This window comes from Egretta garzetta, unplaced genomic scaffold (assembly GCF_000687185.1).
Source record: "Egretta garzetta isolate BGI_Z169 unplaced genomic scaffold, ASM68718v1 scaffold243, whole genome shotgun sequence".
NCBI lineage: Eukaryota > Metazoa > Chordata > Aves > Pelecaniformes > Ardeidae > Egretta > Egretta garzetta.
The window spans coordinates 455,994-479,133 of record NW_009259041.1 but is presented as its reverse complement, the minus strand read 5'-3'; the positions used below and the strand labels follow the sequence as shown (position 1 = coordinate 479,133).

Below are 23,140 nucleotides of genomic sequence, written 5' to 3'. Positions count from 1 at the left end.
AGAGTAGCTTTGGGAGAGCTGTTTGCTCTCATACATTTTTGATCAGATAGAAAAGAAGGGAGTCTTTCAAGTTCAGACACTGAAGCTGGATGCTGGTGGCCCTGGTCCCAACACCCCGTTCATCACTTCAAATATTCCTTTTGAAAGTCACGGTGGCTTTTCCCTGCTTCTGCTCCGGTACCTGGCCTTGCAAGTGCCCTCAAGACATCTGAGGCTTTGACAAACACCACCGGCTTACATCTTCACGCCAAAGAGGCAGCGCTTACCCCAGCACGGCAGGGAGCCATGGCAAGCTTTCAGAAGCGCTCAGGACCTGAACGCAGCCACGGGGCACGACCGAGCTCTGGAATAAGGCCAAAATACCTGTAGGGGCTCAACGCTGACCTGAAGTCGGTAAGTTCAGGCAGGCAGCGCACCTTTGCACCAGCGCAGTGCGACGCACGACTCGCCATTTGCTCTGATTTTCGACTCCTCACTATTTGCGCACACCCCGGCACAGCTACGGGGTCACTGTCTGCTTGCAGCACTGAGTTGCGTTGCTTGGATATGCCAAGAGCAGGACAGATGTCCTGAAGTGCTCAAATGCACCCCGAGGTCTCCAACAGATTCTAAATTTTGGATTTCCATAAAGCCACACAGTATTTTAGCGATTCAGAGAAGCTAGAGCAGAATCATTGTTTCTTCGGTAAAGTGGATTTGGATGATACACAATTATCACCGTTACATGTGAATGATGCACAAATTGATTCCTCACTGACCCTTTGGAAAAGGAGCAGAGACACTTTGCTGTAGGAAGAGCAAACATAAACCATTAACGTCAGCGGGTTAATGAGAATAAACAGCCTGCTGAAAGATGATCAAGGCTCACTCCTTGGCAGCTGTGGCATTTTCTAGAGGCTATCGTAAAAGATCCTGACTTATCCCTGTGCTACACAGGGATCCGCTTCCACTACAACCAGTTCCTTAGCACGGTGCCGATCCAGAGTGGAGCACACTGTGTGCGTAAAACTAAAATTCAGAGAGATGTGAAAGTTTAAAGGGGGGAAAACCCTCCCTGTGGTGCGCGCGCTGACTGCCAGCCTCCATCCAGACTCCGAGGTCCCAGCCCACGCTCTCCTTGGAGCAGCCAAGAGCTCTCACCAACCTCAAAACTGCCTAAAAACCAGCAGACACCAGGAATTGATGCTTACGTGGCGTAAAACGCATGGGTCGGGGAAAACCCTTGCCTTCAGTCTACTAACGCACGCATTCCTTTGTACCGATCTGACTGACATGCTCCTTCCAGCTGAACCCCAAACCGCCTCCAGTTACTACGCACTGGGCAGGAGATGGCAAAGGCCAATGCAGAGCCCATTCCCCTTTGGTTCCCTGCACTGTAACATAAAGCACTTGGCCTTCAAATCTTCTAAAAACAGAAGACTGAGAACACAGCAATTCCTTCTTCTAAAAACTGGCAGCATCAGAGATTTAATCTCTTCCTTCAGCACGGCTGGATTGGCCTTGTACTGGTCCAATGTCCTTTCTTAGTAATTAAAGGTGGAAAAAAAATCCAACCCCAAACCAAAAAATAACTCCGAATAACCAATCCCCCCCAAAAAAACATGTTTAGATGGAAAACTGATATAGGGAGGCCTGGAAGGCAAGTAGGACTATCTATAATGTTTCCTCTACTGAATAAACCACCACAGAACACCATATCTGCAAAGTAAAGGGTGTAAATTGAGGGGGACCAATTCTCAGCCTTGAAGAAGCACTTGGCATCATTTACACAAATGCACACGGGGTGTAAAATGCTCAGGATAATGGATTTACAGCCACTTCGCACTGTTAAAAACAACTGCACAAGAAGGACAGGAGAGGACAGAGAGATCCCAAGAGATCCAAACCATTCTCAGTTTCTGCCTGATTTGCATTTACTCCTGCCCCCGAAAGACAGGGAGAGAAGAGAAGGCTGTGGGCTGAGCTGAGTGCGGCCGGTCAGGGCTTCAAGGGGGCCCAGAGGAAAGGGGGGGACAAGCTTTTTAGTAGGGCCAGCTGGGACAGGACAAGGGGGGATGGCTTTAATCTAAACCAGGGGAGGTTTAGACTCTTCACGGTGAGGGTGGTGAAACCCTGGCAGGGGTTGCCCAGAGAGGGGGTGGAGGCCCCATCCCTGGGAACATTCCAGGCCAGGTTGGCCGGGGCTGTGAGCAACCTGGTGTGGTTCAAGGTGTCCCTGGTCCTGCAGGGGGGTTGGGCTGGGTGACCTCAAGGGGTCCCTTCCAACCCAAACCATTCGATGATTCTGTGATTTAATCCTGTTCACTGGCTCCCTGGACAGCCTCATAGAATCATTTTGGTTGGAAAAGACCTTTGAGATCATCGAGTCCAACCTTTAACCTAACCCTGCCATCCCACCACTAAACCCTGTCCCTAAGCACCTCATCCATCCTTCTTTTAAATACCTCCAGGGAGGAGGACTCGACCACCTCCCTGGGCAGCCCCTTCCAGAGCCTGACAACCCTCTCTCCAAGGGGCCCCAACAAGAGCAGTTCAAGAGAAGCAAACCAAAGCGGTAACAGCCTTTCTGCCAGCCGAAGTAAGAAAATGTGATGAGAGAAGGAAACGCCTGGAATAGTCAGCTCCACCAGAAACGACGAGCGGCACATAAACCACCCGGCGAGGGGCAGCAGGCAGCCTGGGACCCCTCCGTCCAAACACACCGTTTGTAAGGTAAAGCTCCGGCGCGGGTTTCGCACAGGGTCAAAGGACAGGCTACTTACACGTAAAGCACAGTTTTCTGGTCTCCGACTTGTCCTCCATCACCCACTGTCAGAGTGTCATATCCTCTTTCCAGTTCAAATTCTTCAAAGGTGAGTTTGATAACCTGGCAAAGACACAGCATGTTAATACGAATCAACTGCCAAGGCAGCCAGCAGATCCTCTTGTCTTGTTTATTTATCTGTTTGTCTATCGAGGAGCAATTTATAAGAGCATTAATATCTTCAGGACATCAGCAAAGGTGACCGTCCTCGCTTTTTATAGCACTGTAGCAATTCTTTCCAAACCGATTGAGCTCTTACTGAAATTACCTCTCAGATTTTTCTGCTTTATCTATTGATTTTCTAGATGACTTTATTGATAAAGATATGTGTGTTGGGATCTCAGCATGCTTTTTTCCCCCAGGTACCACTACTATTCCTTCCGTAAACCTGAGATTATGGCGATGGATTTGCATGAGCAGGCAGGCAGCGTGGTTGTTACCCGCGGTGCAAGCGGAGAGCCTCTCTGTTGTTCTGCGTTGCTCAGAAAGCTCCCCTGGTTTTCAGAAGCCTCTCTCGGACCAAGGAAGGCTTTACATGGATTACTGCTGGGGCAGCTGGAGGAACTGGGCTCAAGCTGTCTGCAAACGCAACCATCACAGCATCCATCCACAGCGGTTTGCTCCCTGCGTTTTCTCTCCCGCTCCCCCCCCCCCCCCCCCCCCATCTACGTAGCCTCTACGGGTCGTTTAGGAGCAGAGGTCCCACGGAAGTCAAGAGGTTTGTGTTCCAAGGCTCTTGGCTGTTTTTGAAATCTGTTATTCTCAAATAACTGCAAATTACAATGTGACTCGGGGGACAAAGGTCTTAATCCAGCCTCGGACAGTGCAAGTGAACAGAAAAGGGAAGGAGCTTCATTTACCAAAATGCTTTACATCCACAGCACCAGGAAAAAGAAAATCACTGGGAACTTTCCTTCTTGGAGCTTTTTCACTGTCTGGATTCAAGACAGCACATAAACACTTGAGTGCATTCAGATCTTTGTACACATGCCTGAAAATAGGTGAAGTTTCCTAACTTTTAACAGACTAAATTACTGAATTTAGTTTCACACTGCTTTTGCCATTTCACACAACACAGAAGTTACCAAAAGCAGTGAACAAGAAGGACCTACGCGCGGGCCGAGGACCACAGATGCATGATGCCACCCTACGCCTCCCAACTTGGGGCGAGGCACAGGAAACCCAAAATCTGTGCCTTGTAATCTCTTGTTATTACAGGCGCAGCATCTCCTGCAGGCACCCGAGCATGGGCGCAGGCACAGGGGGGTGACGGTCATAGAATCGTAGAATCGTCTAGGTTGGCCCGAGCCACCCCCTTCCAAAGCCTGACAGCCCTTTCCATGAAGAATTTTTTCCTAATGTCCAACCTAACCTAACCCTACCCTGGCGCAACTTCAGACCATTTCCCCTCATTGTATCGCCCGTTACCAGGGAGAAGAGGCCGACCCCCCCCTCACTATACCGTCCTGCCATGCGGTTGTAGGGAGCGATGAGGGCTCCCCTCAGCCTCCTCTTCTCCAGGCTGAACACCCCCAGCTCCCCCAGCCGCTCCTCATAGGACTTGTGCTCCCGAAGGTAAAACCAAAAGCAACGATCAGCTGTGCGATGTTAAACGCGAGCAGGCCTCCACGGTCTCTTCAAGCCTTGTATGGACTCTCTGGGAAGCTGACAACATTTTTCCGTCACAAGTCACTCAACTTCAACCCCTGAACACTTTGGTCAGACATTGAACGCCTTGGGTGTTCTTTAAAATAAAGTATGGGTGTACGTATGGCTCAGACTGAACATTCCCGTGTTATCGTCTTCTACGTATGAACGCAAACAATACTTTTCAAACCACAGAAAAGCAAATCAGAACTTTAGCTGTGACATTCTGAGAATAGGGTATTACCCCAAAGCCCCGGGACTGTGAGGCAGGAGCCTGTGTGATACCGCACGGAAGTTTGGAACCATTAATTTTAGTAGTAGTACCAAAATATTAACCTGTGCAGATTATTATTAAACCATGTAATGATGGAATAATGTAATTAATACAAAGAACACACTGCTGTAAAATGGCACACATCATTAGTTAAATCAGTCATTCAAGTAAACTGCATTCTAAGGAGTCTGACCCTAATTAAATAACTAATTACATTCCAGTATACTAAAGACTGCAACCTTGTGGCACAGGAACAGGATGCTGAATACAATATTTCTTTATCCATTTTCCTATTTTCTTTTTGGTCTGAAAGCTGAAAACTATTTAATGACTTACTAAGCAACAAGAGACCTACCAGCACACACGAATACATGGAGGACACAAAACTTCCACTTTAAGCTACTGAAGTGACAGGGAGCAATTAGCAAAGCCCAGAAAAGAGCCTGGAATGGGACACCTGATTCTCCGGCTCCGTACTGCAAAGCGATCTGAAGTGCAGTCACATTCATAGGTCAAACCGTGGGAATTCTCTCCACGGAGAACAGCACCTCTTGCCGTTCCAGTCAAATGCTTCACGAGCACACGTTACCCACTGCTGCCGCCCTCTCCCCCGTCTCAAGCATCTGTCTTCGCTTGGGATGAATCACCCCCTGGAGGGGCCCATCCCTCCACCGATGACACACGGAGCTTGGACGGAGCTTTGTTTCCCTAGCTAGACTCCAGGTTAGAATAACCCCTGGAGAAATATCAACCAGCAACATCCATTACGTCAAGAAAGCTCAGAAATAGTTTCAATGCAAATTGACCAATTAGCATATGCATTTCTCAGTTCCCAAGTGATTTCTTTTTCCACTGTGGCTGAAATTAATTCCCATGGCACTGGGGACCAGCAAAACCCCCATAGTCCCTAAATATCTCCCAAATATCCCCCAAACAGGTTTGATGTCACCCTCTGTACAGGAAATAATTCCAAGTTGTCAACTGAAGAGCTCTATGCCCTTAATACTGTTTATGTAGGTTTCTGAGCAAACTTCGAGGGGATTATGTAGCTCAGTGAGTCTGGCTCAGTACTTTTCCAAATATAGAACAGATGACTTGCAAATGAGTTCTAAATTCAGCTGCGTGGTTTTCCCATCGCTCATATTAGAAGCTTCATATAACAGGACCTGATCCAAAGACCACTCAAGTCAATAAAAAGATTACCATGACTTCAGCAGGCTGCAGCTCAGGCCCATAATGCTTTTTTATCTTCAAAGTATTTTCCAGGCTTTTTAATTAATTCATCTTCAATCCTTCCCTCACCCCTGCTGGGGAACGTGCAAGGATGAGATCATCCCCTCTGCGCGCAAAGGCAACGCGAGTCGGGGCGGTGGGTTCTCCAGTTTAGCAACATGTTCCTGACACGGGCTGGGATTAAGTAAGCGCAAGTTTTATGTGTGCTCTTCAGAGGCAGCACCGTATGACCGGGAATACCAGTGACCAAGCTGGCATTGAAACTCGTACACCAGCAACCCCCATTGCTGTACTGGGCGATGCACGTGAGCCGCTCCGTGAGCCTACGCCTCGGAGCTGTGGGCCGGACAAGAGAAACCATCCGTGCCAGCAAATCTGCCTGCCTTTTTCCATTTTCACCACTCAAGGTATGGTCCTGTCGGCACAACTTTGGTTTCTGGAGCCCCAATGAATTCTTTAAACAGCAGAAAACACTGAGGGCAATTCATTTGTTCCCACTGTTTCCCATCTTCCCAAGAAGTGGCAGAAGGAAGCCTGCGCCTCGCCTGCGCTCCCGGGACCACGCAGAGGAACGGCGCCAGGCTGCGGCTCGGAACAGCGGCTCGGATCACCGGGGGCGGGCGCAGCGCTGTGCGAGGAAGAGGCAGGCACAGCAGTGGCTTTCCCAAAGCCACCGGTGCGCTCCTCGCAAGCCACCCAGCTTCAAAGGGATGAAGAGCTGTTCCTTACCTGTGAATTACACCTCCAGGATGAAACATCCAGAACCCAGAAACCCTTCACAAACTGATGCTACTAATTAATTAGCTATCCCTTCAAAGAGAAGGAACTGGCAGTCCCTTTACAGCGTTAACACAAGCTGCGACTGGACCAGCCCACCCTTACTTCATGCAGCGTGCGATGCTGCAGCCCACGGAGCACAACCTACAGTTCCTTGTGCTACTGAATCTCTGCTCCACGTTGCTAAGTATTGAAATGAACGGATTTTACCAATTTCAATCCCCTTCATGATTTATGAGAGCTGAGGATCAGGACGTGCAGGTTCTGTTTTCTAATCAACAGTTTATTATTACACAGGTTTAAAAGCTGAGGAAGAAAGTAATCAGGGGAAAAAAGAGAAAATTCACAAATTGGCGTTCACAAAGACAGGAGGGTTTTGAAGAATGAGACAGCCTGCCCAGGAAGCCTGCAGAAGGAGAAGCTTCTCCTATCGCCCTGCTGAGGGAAAAGCAGAAAATGCTTGTGCACGAGGCTGGAGGAAAAGCAAATGAACAGAGCTGAGATTAGGCTCGGAATATTCAACATGAAAGCAATGTGACAAAGGGTCAGCAAAACAGCGGGTACGGCCCGTAAGCATCTCTTGACAGCTGATTGCCATCTCCTCCTCCATAATTTGTACCGTAAAGCCCAAATGGATGTGTTAGCCGAAATAACATCCGGGGCACATCTACATCTGGCTCACTACAACCTCCTTCCACACACAGAAACTATTTTATACACGCAAAAACTGGATTTTGCTCATCTTTGAAAGACAAAGATGCACCAAAATAAAGATATGCACCAAAATAAAGATATATATACACATACCATGGCCTAAGACGCTGATGTAGCCCATAACCCACCCACTCACAGGCAAGGTACCGGGTACACCTGCGGGTCTGCAGGCCATGGGCTGAAACACCCAGCTGACACCTGAGCAGCAATAGCTGCTGTTCAGCGTGGTCTCTTCTCCACTTGCACATTACCCTGATGAAGGAGAACCTCCTGGGTCTGATTAACCAGTAAATGGCTCCTAATAAATCAGCACTGAAAAATATCCTGATGCCACACTCCAGTTTCCCAGAATTTGGGTCATTACTACACTCCTATGCAGCCAACCCAAGACACCCGCTGGATGAAATGACCAGCTAATGACAGCCCTTTAGACACAAACTCATCCTGAAATTGGAACACAGGAATACTCCTCATTAAAATCATAATCCACCAGCGATCTGCACTTACTAAAGGCTTGAGCTGAGGTCAATGGGGAGAGAAAAGAATGCAACGGGCTCTTGAGCCCGCCCCAGCTCTCGCTGCCCTGCCACGGCCGGTGCTCCAGAGGGAGGCCAAGCGCCGGAGGCGAGAGCACGAGACGCCGTCCCATCAGCGGCAGCAAGCTGGCTACAACTTGCTGATGGCTGCCAGCGCTTCTGCACACCAGCATCATTTCTAGCACAAGATGAGATCCTGGGATGCTAACATGTTTGCGGAATGCCTTCCTTGGATCAGCGGCAACAGGCAGAGTGCCAACACGCGGGGCTGTCTAGAGGCAAGGACCAAGGCTTAATCGACAGAGTAAGCGTATGAGCTCAGTGACTTGGCATGCAAGAGTTGCTCATGAGCTAATGATGTTACTAGGAACCTAGACACTAAAAAGAATTAAACTTGTTGTCTTCTGAGAGTAGGAGATGGTGAATAACACCTCAGAAAGTGTATTTCGGGCTACGCAGCAAAGTAGTTTAGTTCTCATGTTCCCATATGGACCTGGAAGAGAGGAACAGGCTGAGCTTGCAGGGCTGGAAAAAGCTGCGAGGCACCGAACATTGCCCTCCCTGAGCCAGTGGAAAGTGGAAAGGACTTGATCTGACAAAGGCCAAGGCAGCCAAGCTTTGCTCTCTACATGATCAGCGACAACAGACTTGAAGCACACACACAGACCAGTGGGGACAAACCCCCCCCCCAACCTCCCCTCTTCCAAAACTCGGTGAAGACAGCAAGGGCTCGTTTATAAATTTACAGTACTGCACAAACAGCCGTAGGTAGAACCATACCTCCCTCCTCACTTGCCCTCTGCCCTTTGGGGGCCGAAATCCCCGTTGGTTAGGGGCCAGCTCCCAGCCCAAAGGAAGGGAAGCATCAGCATTCCTGGCACAGCCTTCCTGCCCCAGCTGAGAGCTGGCTTAATGAGATGCTTTGCTAAGCTGCTTGGCATTTCACCACCATTCCCGCCAAGATATCAAAGAGGTTTTGATGAAAAATAATTACATTGACTTTTAATTACATCCTTTAACAAAACGAACTTTCAGCAGAGAGGGAATGCGATGCATTGCAGTCTTTAAAGACAGTCGAGAAACATGTGGAAGACGTCTGCAGGGGGAGAGGGGGGCACAACATCAGAAACAGAAACGGGAATGGCTGAGGATCAGGGAGCAGTCCTCTGCAGAAGCACAGCTATGCCACTTTTCAGTTGAGGCTCTGAAGTAACGACATGGAGACGCACCATCGAGACCTACCTTGGCTGGGTTGAGCGCGGTGATGACCCACACGCAGTAGGCGTTGTTATCGTACTGTACAGGGTAGTTGGGAGAAGTTATCACACCGCTGGGACCACGAAGGTAGGTGTCACACATCCTAGCTGCAAAGAGGAAAACAGGACAGATGGGAGGGTGAGGTCTCTCGGCTTTGGGATGCTCCTTGTTTACGGAGGAGATGCACGCAGTACGGAAGTGGGGGAGGATCGCTGCTCTGGGCTCTTTTCACTAGCCAAAAGATGCATTTTTTTTCCATCGCACATCAAAGATGAAGGACTTATCTGTGATGAATAAATTAGTGGGGTATTTCCAGGGGCTATCAAACAGACGGACCTCCAGACCAAGCAACACCCACCCATTATTTAGCACTGAGACTGATTTTATTTATTTTTTACTATATTAAAGCCCTCACAGAAATACTTTCACATCCAGGACAATGAAAGCAACTACACAGCGGATGCCAGGTAAGACACAGAGCCTTTTTAACATCCCCCAGAAGGCCATAGCTCCTTTCTTCGCTGCAGGTCAAAAAAAAATACTACACAGCAAGTATTTATTAGGTAAGGGCTGACTTCATTCTGGTAGGACTGTGGCCTCGCAACCAAGATGGCAGCTCAATTTTGTACCTTAAAAAATCTTAGGGAAGTAGAAGCTGAAAAGTACTTAAGTGGGGAAAATTTTTGCCTGTGGTATTCCTGTAATGTAATATTTAACCAGAAAATGTGAAGAACAGCACCCTGGTTTTGTAAGGAAGAAATTCTTTCCAGTGAGGGTGGTGAAACCCTGGCAGGGGTTGCCCAGAGAGGGGGTGGAGGCCCCATCCCTGGGAACATTCCAGGCCAGGTTGGCCAGGGCTGTGAGCAACCTGATGTGGTTCAAGGTGTCCCTGCTCCTGCAGGGGGGTTGGGCTGGGTGACCTCTGGGGGTCCCTTCCCACCCAAAACATTCGATGATTCTATGATTCTAACTGCCTCTGCTGTTGTGATGGGTCCTCAAAACTAATTTCTCTCAGTCTCAAAGGAGCCACATTGGCATCTGCAAGGCTTTTTTCCCCCCTCCAAATAGCAGTAAAGCACGGAAAACGGTCTCCTGGCCAAACTGTTTGCCTACACGGGCGGTCACAAGGGAAGAGGAACGCTGAGAAGCAGCTTGCCCCCTCCTATGTGACCCCATCCTGGGGACTGTTACACACGTCCCATCCTACCTGACAGGAGAAAAAAAAAAAAAAGTAAATCCAGTTATTTCCATTTTAAAAGTGGGACACGGAAGCACAAATGGATTAAGTGAGTCTCCCCGGGATCCAGAGGGAATTTGCTGTAGAAGGGGAAGCTGAAAAACAGCCTCCCAGCGGTGGCAAGACATTTGATCACTGGGTATTAGAAACTGTGACAGCCCAGGGGGTTCAAAGCCAGCTCACCGGGCACCCCGATTTCTGCCATTTGAGAGAAACTCAAGACTCAGTAACAGCACGGAACAAACAGAAAAAAGCAGTGTAAAGCTGAAATAAAAAGCAAATGGAGAACTTTTTAAAAAGAAAAAAAAAACCACCAAAAGTTAGTGGTTTAAAAAAAATTAAGTTGATTCATAGAACCATAATAACACAGGCAAATCCTCTCTTATCTCTTGCAAGAGGACACCATAAATTTCCTTTATAGTGTCACATATTTATGCCAAATATCCTCTTACACTGATTCAATTTATTCCAGGCTTGTTCCAAGAATTAGATGGGATTCCAAAGCCTTGAAAAAAATCTGACGGTGAAATTAAAGAAAAAAGAACTGAAAAAATACCAGTTTATAACTTTAAGAGCTTTAGAGGGATTTAATTAAAAATATTACAAGTTGCTCATTATTAGCAGCACAAATATCCCAACTGTGCACGCCACTTTTTAGAGGCAGAGAAGGAATGAAAACAAAATGGTCAAGGGCAAAATGGGCATTAGGTCTTTTTGTCCCGCTGAAAAAAAAAATCTCCATTCACTGATGGCTCATGGCTGGGCCGTGATAATCGGGATAATTGGGATCAAGCTCGGTAGGAACCAGCCTAGGCAATCCCGTCTCGCTGCCTACTAGCGGCAAAGTTCCGTTTAACACAATCTCCCTCCACCTTAGCTTTTCCAGATTTTTGTTTAAGGCTTTCACCTTTTCTCCCTTCTCCTCCTTACCCCATAAAAAGAGACACCTGGAAGAGAAAGAACAGGAGGGGGCAGAAAGCGCTGTGAAGAGATGAGGACGTAGTACACACGAAGGACACAAATATAATCCAGAGCTAATGGCTTATGAAGCTCCGTAATTAATGGAAACAGCTTTATTAGGGCCATTATGCCACAGGAACAGGTGTTTTTCTTAAAACCTGAATTTCTGGAATCAAAAAATTGCGTGAGAACCAAGCAAAGGTTTCTCTCTCAGGCTGGTGCTGAGGAGGCTAAAAAATTTGAACCCATAATTACTCACTCAGCCAGAACACAGGAATCACCGTTTGACAAGAAAAAAATCCTGCTGGCTTTTGACCATGAAGCTACCAAGACCAAACTCCCATCGCCAAGAGCACAAATGCGCTCAGGGCAGGGCTGGACACGGGGCAGCAGGGAGCTGCGTTCTCCCACCAGCATCGAGAGGGGGCTCCTCGAGCTGTGCCCCGCGCCTGAGGCAGGGTTTTGAGATCTGCACCACGACAGGCTGGGCTTAAGAACCAGCCGAGGGATCCTAACCAAGCGATGACAAACAAGGACAGGATGGGTGATGCTCGAAGGGGACATTAAGGAGATGGGTTCTCTCATTAGTCCTCATAACTCAGTACAATTTTTTGTCTTCTCACCTCTGCACACCGGCCTGTGGTCACTCCATGCAACAATTATGTCGCTCACTCTCTTACAGGTGATGCTTTTGGACCCTTGTAAATCGTAGCCCTCGTTACAGGTGAACTGGATGCTGGAGCCCAGCCTGGCAGACAGAACAAAGGGTGAAGTTAGCAACGGAGCCACCCCTGCGGCAACGGCCGCTCGCCCTGCGCTCTCCCAGCGGTGAACAGAGCAGTTCACCAGCCCTCCAGGCAACAGCAGACGTGAATGCGGGGCAAGCCGTTGCCCGGTGCGTTTGCTTGCGCCGGGCGCTGTTTGCCCGAGGGGGTGAGAGTCCAAGAGTGGATTTGAGTCTTTCAATCCAACTTCAGTGGGAATTTCGTTCAGTGCGGGAGCACAGACTCAGCCCCAGGAGATGACATGCTCGCCATTCTTAGAAAGAAAAAAACCCAACCCAACCCTTTATCTACTACTGAAGGATTTGTTCTTTATTCTATCGCTTTGGATTCGGATCCTTTGCTGGTTTAAGTCAATGCTGCCTTATGCACTGAAGCGACACAACGCCCCTTTACGGCAGCCGAGAGCTCATCCTGTGGCATTCGGGGACTATTGGGAATTCCCCTTCCTCCACCCTCAACCCTTCCGATCCATTTTCTGGATTTCAGGAGAATTTGATAGACTCAGGTTAAATTGAAAGACACTTTTAGTGAACACCACAGCCATCGACAGCAAAATAAGATTAAATATTGATTCGCCATTGCTAACAGCAGGCTGCTTCGTTCCCGCACAGTTTAAATGAACACCAGTGACTACAAGGGAATAACAGCATTGTTTTAAACTTTGTAAGAAAACAATTCTCTAGCACCACATACACTTATCGACAACGAAGCGTACCAGCACTTTGGGAAGTCACCTCAAATTCACTAGGGGCAGGGCCACGCTGCGACTCCAGCTAATTCTGTTTTTTTTTTTTTTTTTTTTTTGCTCTTTAAGACAGTTCTTTCTGCACTTAACTGGAGGGGGGAACGACAACCAGCATTGATTCCCCAAGCCTGGCTGAACAGCCGTATTGCAAAAAGAGGAATACGCTGAAAGAAAGATCATTACAGGTCCTCATCTGGGCCGCGGTCCCCCAAACACACGTAAGCACATTTATACACAACGTTCTTCTGCATCACCGGCCTCAGCAAGCTTTTCAGACACACTACATTTAGAGGTGTGCAGACGGTCTCTCAAACCAGGCTACGTAATGCCAAGGAGCACACACGACGGTTACAGACGGCAGCTTTGCAGCATGCATAAACACACACGTAAAAGATTCTTACCTAAAATCGTTGCCTATTCTTTTGCCTCTCTCTGGAATCCCAGGGTCTGGACACATATTATGTCCCTGGGACACACCAACCTGAGTTACTACAAGGCAAAAACAGCACATACAGAGACAGAATAGCAAAAGAAACATCCTTTCATCAACTGTCTTGGTGGATGTGGAGAGAAAAATGGCAACTGGTAGCTCGAAAACCTGAACGCGTTCCATTTTGTTTAGAGAAAAACAGCTTTGGAAACAAATGTAACTGGAATCATTTCAGCTCGGTTTATACCCCAAAGTGTTTTCCAGGAAACGCCAGCTAGGGACGCAGTTTTCCCTCTGTTCCACTACAGATGTACCTCTGAAAAGAGTTTTTTTTCGTTCTGCAAAATTACATCAATTAAGCAGCCCGTTGCCAAAGCCTGCGATTAAAGTGGCCACCTGTGACACGACAAGGTGACAGCCTGCCGCCCCGCCAAGCCCCTCCGAGTGGTGCCAGGGAAAGAAAACAACTCGATGAAGAGGAAGGTGTATGGTACCAGGGGGAAAACCAAGCACAGAACAAAGGGGGAAAGGAGAGGGAAATGCAAGCCTAGCGTTTTAAAGCAAGTAATTTAGTTTTGAGTATGAAAAATTTTATGGAGCAACCTTAATGTAACTGCCACCAAACATGAGATCTATGAAGTGGTGAGCGGCACTGAGTAAACACCTTCAAACTTCATTCTCCATCGCCCCATTTCCACCTTCCCCCTCCAGCCCGTCAAATGACGCAAGCAAGCGTTCAAGCGTTGGCTTGGGGTGGACAGAACCTGGGCGGCTCCTGGCAAGGATGAGATGAGATCTGGCGATGCACCCATCTCAAGTTTGAATCCCAGCAACTACCAAACCGCACGATAATAGCGGGACAAAAGGGTGATTCTGCCACGGAGCTGTGGAAGTTTACGTGACTCGGGTTTTTTGTATCACTAAGGGAAGGACGCAAAGAAAACGCAAGACGTCTTGGCAATGACGCTGAAGCAGCAAAGCATGAGTCTTAAGCAAGCGTGGTTCCATTCTACCTCTGCCTGTCGCCAGATTAAAGGAAAAAAACCTCAGTTATACTCCAGAACATACTATGTTAGCACAGTGCCCCAAAGACCACTGCCAAATGGATGATAGCATGGTGGTAAAAGCATGTTTCTCCCGCCAGACACGTTGGCTCAACAGTTTGAGATCTGCATGGCACCAAACACAGTGAAAGATAGGAAGGTGCGTGCACATAAATATTGACATGGGAAGATAAGCACATGGAGCGCCTCCGCAAACACAGGCTGCGCAGCATGAACGCACAAGAAGGCAAGACCATCAAATATGGTAATTATTCGTTGGTTAATTACACCTTGCGTAGTCAGGCGCTACAGCTGGAGGATACAACACTGCTCCTAAAAGGAGAGGAGGATCGCTCTGCTCCCCCGGGCACGGGGCTTTCAGCCGAGCATCTACACCTAACTGCTGGCTACCTGTGCTGAACACCACCGCTTCCGACCTCCTCCTCAGCTCCGGGCACTGCCATCTCATCCCGTCCCTTCCAACTGCGAAAGCGCCTTTGCCTCTCCTGGTTTCCCTCTCCACCCCACCGTGCAGAGCCAGTCCCAGCGCTGAGCACCGCCGCTGAGCTGCTGGACCCAGAGGGACGGGGTCGGGGCTGTCCCTGCCACCCCCTCTGGCACGGCCACCGCACCGGGCTCCGTGTTTCGGCATGACGCTTTGGTGCTCCGCAGTCTCCTCTATGCATTTGAGGGCAAAAGAGGAAGCGAGATATGACTTTATAGGAAACCAGACTCCCAAGAGATTGCTTTGCCTCGTCTGCATATTCATAACCTCACATTAAGCTCAGTCACGTGGACAAGCAGAGACACCAGCAAGAGACAGAAGCATGAAAGCGGCACACGGTCTCTTTTGATGGCTGCGTTTTGTAGCTACAAAGCTTTGCTGCCACCTTTCCCAGATTCTGACGATTCTGAACGTGCACCGGAGTCGGAAGGAAGGGAGCCCCTGCTCACAGCAGGGATTCATCCCTGAGATTTTCAGCAACCGTGCCCTGATAACCGAAGCAGCCACGACAAAACCCTGCTCCAGGAGCGGGTATCTCCAGCAGGTCGCAGATGCAACATAACTTGGTGAGCCTTCTGCAAGTGAATCACCAGCTTCCAAGCAAGAGCCCTTCTGCTAGCGCTTGACATGATGTGCTGCTGCTGAGAAACGAGAGGTTGGCTGAACAAAGTACACGGGTGACACCGTCTTCCGCAGGGTTTCTTAAATCACTACCTACCTACTCAAATGCCATGACTGTGCACACAGATACCTCCAAACTAAGTAAAATTAACGCTCAGGACAGAGCGCACAAACTAGGGTTGTATGTCACCAGCCCGTATGGTACTTAAGGAAAAGCGCTAAGATTTCTCATCTTACTTCTATGCCTTCTCCAGAGTCAAACCAGGCTAAATGAGCTACGCCTATAACGTACACATGCACGAGCACAGCTCCTACAGACATGTCTGCATTCAAACGCTTGTAGGCTCTTCCTTGCAGAGCAGATTACCTTCCCACACCAAATCCTTTCTCCCATCGCCAAAAGCCTATCCAGACATCATCTTTATGCCCGCGTTAGTTACTCTGCACTGGCATCGCACCCATTTGTTATGTCCCACGTCAGACGACAGTGAACCTTGAAGCCTCCCATTCAAAGCTTCAGGAGGCACCAGCGGGCAGGTCGTCAGTTATCAATCACATTTCTGAAGACTAAAACCAGTTTTGATCTCGTTAGCTAGCATTTCATTAATATCTATACACCACGTGTAGATAAGCCAGAGAACAGGTAAGGTAAAACAGAGCAAGGGGGAAAGGAAAGACACCTCCGTATCATGATAGTTGGGACATATTACTTGAAAATGTAAAGGAGAGAAAAAGGAGAGGGTGGATTAGATGGTCACTTACAGAAGCTTTTGTTCTATCTTTTGTTTTAAACACACACACACACGACCATAACTACACCAAAGGCTGTAAACCATATTTGTTATGCTGAGAACTTGCTGTCAGTACTGTGTTCATCTTCCTGAAGGTTTGACTGATCTATGCCTGGGCTGTAGCACTACAGAATGAATTCTTCAAGGTCACTAGGAAAACAATAGATCTTAAAAACTGTGATGAACTGTTCCATTTCTACATTAGAGGCTCAAGGACTCTCTCCCCAAACCCACAGAACTAGTTTTCCACCCCTTCATTCTCCTGATTTTGTCAACAACTCCCTTCCCACTGTGAATTCGGTAACAGCCAGTTACGATTGCTTTGTTTGCCACAGTAATTTACTCCATCTGGTAAAAGAACCGAGAACCTCCTTCAGTTCTCTGTATCTCCCCATGTGAATAAAGTTCACCGAAAGATTCCTAAGGGACAATTTTTTATTGACTTTAGGAATGTAAAATACGAACTACAAAATAAAGCAGCGTCTCAAAAGGTTTTACAAAGACTCAACATTTCTCAGCATGAGAAATACAGTGAAAGCAAGGGAGCTTTTCTACTGGCATGGGGGACAGGGAGAGAAGGATCGCAGCAGTAATTAGTTGTTTTATTAGGTTAATCTTTACGACCATGCTAAGGCTTGTAGTTACTCCATGCAACCATCTGGTCAAGCTAACGGCTTAGAAAACTCAATCCTAAAAGCAGGAGAGCTGACCTGTGCTCACCCCCAAGAAACGCTCGCTGCCTTCCCAGTCCAGGAGGGTTCTTTAGCACCCAGCAACCAACCGTCAAGCATTTCCAGAACCTCAGTGATACCGACCCAGGCGTTAAATACTCATGCGTCTAGCAACGCGCAAGTGCGACAAGGGTACAGGCTTGGGCTGTGAGGCCTGAACACTGGATGGACTGCTTCCAGCCAGCAATTTTTTGCTTGGGGAGGGAATTCTGAACCCGTATTTCACGTCTGGTCGCTATCTCAGAATAGTTCAGAAGTACAGAGTTCAAAAGCATTTGCAGACTTTCAGATTTTCAAGACCATTTGCAAAGACGGTGTTTGCAGCATGCCCTACTGAAACCAAGCCCAGCGCCTTTCAGAGCTGCGTTGCCTCGTGCTGGAACCCCGGGCTGGCTCCTCTGCCCCCCAGCGCTCGCTCTGCGCTGTCGCAGCACAGCGGGCACCCACGTCCGCGCGTCCGTACCCCAACGGCTGATGCAGAAAGCAGGCTGGCTGCAATGCTGACTCTATCTAGAAGCTGCCATACACTTGGCTGAGACCTAAAACTGGTCAACGCCTCCCAAATGACTTTGCATTTGTACATTTAAAATAGATTTTGACTAGCCTGAATAATAGGCAGAACTTGCACTACTTCGTACGATCCCTTCCAACGACACCCAGCAGCACGTTTTCAGGTTTGCCTCATTCAAAGGTCAGGAAAGCAACTTTGATGCTGTTTTGTAAAAGCCGAGTACCATGGTTTTCCCACTGTGTGACATGGAATATACACATTTACATACTGCATGCAGTAAAAGAAAGAATCTTCTAAATGCCATCTAAAATGTAAAACTATTTCTTATCTCTTATTCTCCAGAGCTGTATTATTTTTCCTCTAAAAACGATTAAAGCAAGATGTCCAATTAATTTTAGGGATGGTGAACAGTACGAGGCGCTTGATTTCAATTTCAAATAAACACGTTTGACTGCAACCCAACACAATTAGCAACTCACCCCCCCAATTCCATGTTTTTTTATGTATTCTTTTTCTGAAACAGCACCAGCAGCTGTTGAGTGACTGCATTCTGCCTCCGTTCAGCCACATGAAACACAGAGGCTTTCATCTGGCCAGGTAGGACCTGGCAGCTAACCACAGCGTCCATCCAGCAGAACCCAAATCCTCTGGCAGACCTGCGGGGTGTTAAGCACAGAGCTGCAAGCGGTCTCAGCTGGCCACAGATTCTTCAAGGGGGAATTTCAGGTCAGGTGCAAAGAGCAGTAGAAAACATGGCTGGTAAGAAAGTCTTTGAAAATAAAGCAGGGCATAGCTATGGGGGTTGGACTGGGTGACCTCTAGCGGTCCCTTCCAACCCAAAACATTCTATGATAGCTCTAGCTATCACCAAGAGACACAGAAAGTTCTAAATTTCTGATATTTGAGCCAGATGAAATAATAGCAATGCTAGGAAACGTCACAGCTCTTTAATCAGCCTGTCCCACCTGTATAATTATCTCCAAGGCATATGCAGACTCCTAAGCTCACGGAAGTCTGAGAGAAGAAGGGGCACGGCCAGCCATGCAAATCAAAAAGGCAAGGGAAAAAGAAGATAACATTTGGGGCTCCATTTTCTGAAAATGAACCATTTTCTGGAGACATCTTCTCCGGAATCAGCATTTCTGAAGTTGAAAATTTACTGTAAGAGAAGTGTGACAGCAGAAGGCTGCGCAAGATAGAGGTTAATCGGGGTTTACAGTCCAGACCTTGCTGGGAGCGGAGCACACGGAAGGAGCTGAAGGCACAAGGGTTGTGGCAAGCACCATGCTGGTAACGGGAAGGAATTTGGGCCACAGCACTATCACCATCTATATTATTATAGCTTAATAGCTTTCAGGCTAAGCTGCCTTCCTACGCTCTGTTTTGCCTTATCAAATATGACAAGATTAGCACTGCACAAGATGCTGAATTGACAGCTTTGAAGACTCTACCCTGCTCTCTGTTGGGTGGGGATAAACTGGGCAGCGGCAACGAGAACTTCCTACACTTTTATCCTCAGAAGTGGAGCACGACTGGGACGGAGCAGGCTATGCTAGGAAGGAAAGCTCCGCTCCTGTCCCTTATTCAGCTCCCAGTGCCTTTCCCCGCAGCCTGGGGCAGGGACAGTGCTGACAGCGCTCATTAGTGACATTCATTAGCAAGGGGTAAAACTGCTACAGGGAAGCAGCCCAGCATTCACAGAATCCCAGACTGGCAGGGGTTGGAAGGGACCTCAGGAGCTCACCCAGTGCCACCCCCCTGCCCAAGCAGGCTCACCCAGAGCAGGGGGCACAGGACAGCGGCCAGGTGGGGGTTGAAGATCTCCAGAGAAGGAGACTCCACAGCCCCCCTGGGCAGCCTGGGCCAGGGCTCGGGCACCCTCAAGGTCAAGAAGTTCTTCCTTACATTCAACTGGAACCTCTTGTGCTCCAGTTTTTGCCCATTGCCCCTTGTCCTGGCACTGGGCACCACTGAGAAGAGTCTGGCTCCGTCCTCGTGACCCCCACCCTTGAGATATTTGTACGTGTTGATGAGGTCCCAGGAAGGAGAAATGGGAATCCTACATATTCTCAACACCAGAATACTTGTATACAGTAAACTAATGCCTCTGAACCGGGCTAACGTTTTTCGCTTGGTGAAGACCCCCTTCCCACCTTCCCCGCTATCCAAGAGAGCAAACATCCCACTCAAAATCCACATCCTTTTGTCTCCGGTGCCCACGCAATCAAAGCTCGTCAGATTTTCCAGCAGGATTTCATTCTCAGTTAAGTGAAGTGAAATGTTTGTTACAATTAAATTCTTCTTGGCAAGAATACATCATCGGGCCAGGAAACATCTTGCATACAGGGTTTTTCTTAACATGGAATTAATTTCCTCTGAACGTGCCCCACCATTTTCTGCTCTGGGTATTTTGGCCAATTTACACCCTGCTCTTTCATTACCTTGCTCCTGAAACACTGGAGACGCCAAGCCCTCTCCTGCAAGCCTAGAAGCGACCCATTTTCATTTCGGGTAGGCAGCGAGGGATGTTTTAGTTCAGTTCATCCATTTTTCTTAACTGAATTCTGCATCTGGAATTCGGGTGAGTGAAATGTCCAAACGGGACCTCTTTGATGGGTGCAATGGACTACGCGACAAAATGAGCGATTATATCCTCTCCTCTAAAAACTCTTTTAAGAAACGCTACATTCTGCTCCTATTTGAATTTATATAAAATGTAAACTGGAATTAATTCGGATCCCTCCTCTTTAACCTCAGAATCCCCTTAAGAGCCCGGTTGTCTCTCCAGAGCCATATGCATAAAGAAACTGAGTCCTGAGTTTGCAAAGAACCCAACGTAAAGATGAATGGACCTCATGGATTCACCTCCTGCAGGAGGGAAACAGGGCAGTGACAAAGTGACATTCTGAGCACGCCTCTAATGTCTCCACCACCAGATACACGGGAAGCGAGGAACTAATCGGGAGACCACAGAAATCAGCGTTACGAGCTCTTGCACAGCAGTGGTAGGGTTCTTCTGCAGGGACAATTAAATAAAACACACAGAGAAAGACAGCTACTGCTGCCTTCGGTTTTCCAACAGGTCTTTTTTGGTGTGGTTCCTTATCCCTACTCCTAATTTTACAATAGCAATATTAACTGAGTTTTCAAAAGGATTTACAGTTTGAGACTTTCCACACTAAGAGACGACAGAAGGCACGGACCCCAGCCCGCCGCCGTGCAGGCAGCATACAGTATATATGGAATGTGCACGCCCGCTCCCCTCCATCCCCGCTTTAACGAGTTAGTATATGCTTGTGAATAGAGCACTGGAGGGAAGTGATGCAGAGATGCAGAGGGAGGAGAGGGAGAAGCATTCAAACTTTTAAGAGTGACAAAGTTTTAGAGATTACTGGGAAGTCAAATGAAATGTTCAAGGAGATCATACTACAAAGACAGCGGGAGGAGGAGCCAAAAAACTTACAGACTGATGTCTTCTGGTTATTGTCCTTGCTGGGCATTAGCTTCACCCCTCTGGACTTGAGTTCCATTTGCTTCTTGACTACAGAGAGAGATTTAAAACAAAGCAGAAGACAAGGAAAATATTTAGCTAAGCGTTAGGGATTATGTGAAAAGAAAGTAAAGCCACAGTTGTGCAGCACCCGCAGCGCAGGATACCCCGCATCCTTCCCTTGCAGCTCAGACAACTTATCCCGACCCCTCAAAACCATGAGGGCCCCCTTTTCATTTACCTCGTTAGGTCTGGACTGGTGTCTTTGGGGATCTGAGCCAAGCTGACCCCAGTGGAATGTAAAAATTGGGCACGCAACCCCCCTCCCTCTGTAACCACGCCACTTTGCTTAACATACGAAACCTGGGAACAGACAAAAGGGAAGCTCCAAGAAACTTCAGAGATCTTGAGCATAAAATGCTGGCTTAGTTTCACCCAGTTTTACCGAGGCAGTTGTTCCATGAACGCGTTATACAGTAAAGCCATTCCCTATGGGAATACAGCGCTCAAATGAACATCCCATAACCTAAAAATTGTACGCGATCTGCACAAATAGCAGACACAAAAAGGCAGTAAAATAGCAGGAAAAGGGGCCATATTAAAACCATATTATTGGCAAAGAGAAGGATGAATTCACAGACTCTCTATTAATAGCCACATCAAGCACCAAGTCTGCGCGGTGACGCTACCCGAGCTCCTGCTGCGACCACGCACCTCCCCACTCTAAACCTCAGCCGGGAGGTGAGAAAACACGAGGGTAGCAACACGACTTCCACCCATCCATCGCCAAGAGTCCCATCCTTCTGCACACTATGGCAATTCCCCCCGTATCCGAGCAGGTATTAGTTTCTATTACCAGGACTTGGCTGTTGCTGAGCTGCTCTCTACAGAAGAGGGTTTTGCACAACCCCCCGTGTCAAAGCCACCTGGATCCCAGCAGAGAGAGACGACGGCTCCTACAGCCCGCACACGGGTAGTTTTGGACTAACACACAGCAGAATTTCTGCTGCCGCATTTGAAGTTAATGTGGTTAAAGAATAACTTCGCGTCAGGACGTGTGATGTCCAAATCCCTCTACAGGATCCTTCTTCTGACGAGCCGGTCCTTATCTACGGAGCAAAGCGGTCCATCTCCCACTTCAAACTGTTCCTTTCTTCTTCTTTCTCGTATCATACTTTCATCCCTAAATTAGCACATTTCTAAGACAAAGTTGTCAAGAAAAATTACTGATATAACTAACAAGTTTTTTTTAATCATGCTTTTCTGGCTTAAAAAATAAATCTGTTTAGAACATCTGTTTGCAGGAGCTTCAGACAGGAGCTGTCGAGCACATTCCTGGCAGCTCACCTAAGGTAGCGCTTTTCTGAGCTAGATGCTAGCTCCGAGCTTTCTGTTGGTCGTTTGGTTGCAGCTTTTTGCTTTCTCTTGAAAGAAAGCTGTTATAGCTTCTTACTGAGCTCCACATTAGCTAAAAAAATATTCCTGAAGAAAAGCCTCAGTTGTTCATGTCTGTCTTGCTGATATTAGTATCTTTAATCGGGGGGGGGGCGCCTTTTTTTTTTAAGAGGGGAAAAATACCTAACAGTATGCCACTTTTGAAGCAAATCTTACATACATGTGTTTCTTTTTTCCTGTATTTTACTGTAAATCCACCTGCAAACGCACAAGGACAGAAGCAGCAGGTCTCCGGGCACACCAACCAGCCACGTATGCCTCCAGCTCACGGCACGGCAATTCTGGGATATTTGTCATAGAATGATAGACTGGTTTGGGTTGGAAGGGACCCCTCGAGGTCACCCAGCCCAACCGCCCTGCAGGAGCAGGGACACCTTGAACCACAGCAGGTTGCTCACAGCCCCGGCCAACCTGGCCTGGAATGTTCCCAGGGATGGGGCCTCCACCCCCTCTCGGGGCAACCCCTGCCAGGGTTTCACCACCCTCACTGGAAAGAATTTCTTCCTTAGATCCAGTCTAACCCTCCCCTGCTTCAGTTTAAAGCCATCCCCCCTTGTCCTGTCCCAGCTGGCCCTACTAAAAAGCTTGTCCCCCC

At 48.1% G+C, this 23,140-nt stretch overlaps 1 protein-coding gene across 1 annotated transcript in view; it reads right to left on the bottom strand.

Annotated features, from left to right (window-relative positions):
• Positions 1-23,140, bottom strand: part of CSMD2 (CUB and Sushi multiple domains 2) — a 328,671-nt gene that overhangs the window by 155,185 nt on the left and 150,346 nt on the right. Inside the window, 5 exon segments of the mRNA XM_009634976.2 lie at positions 2,763-2,866; positions 9,227-9,348; positions 12,062-12,186; positions 13,370-13,457; positions 21,064-21,141. Coding sequence (XP_009633271.2) covers positions 2,763-2,866; positions 9,227-9,348; positions 12,062-12,186; positions 13,370-13,457; positions 21,064-21,141 — 517 coding nt within the window.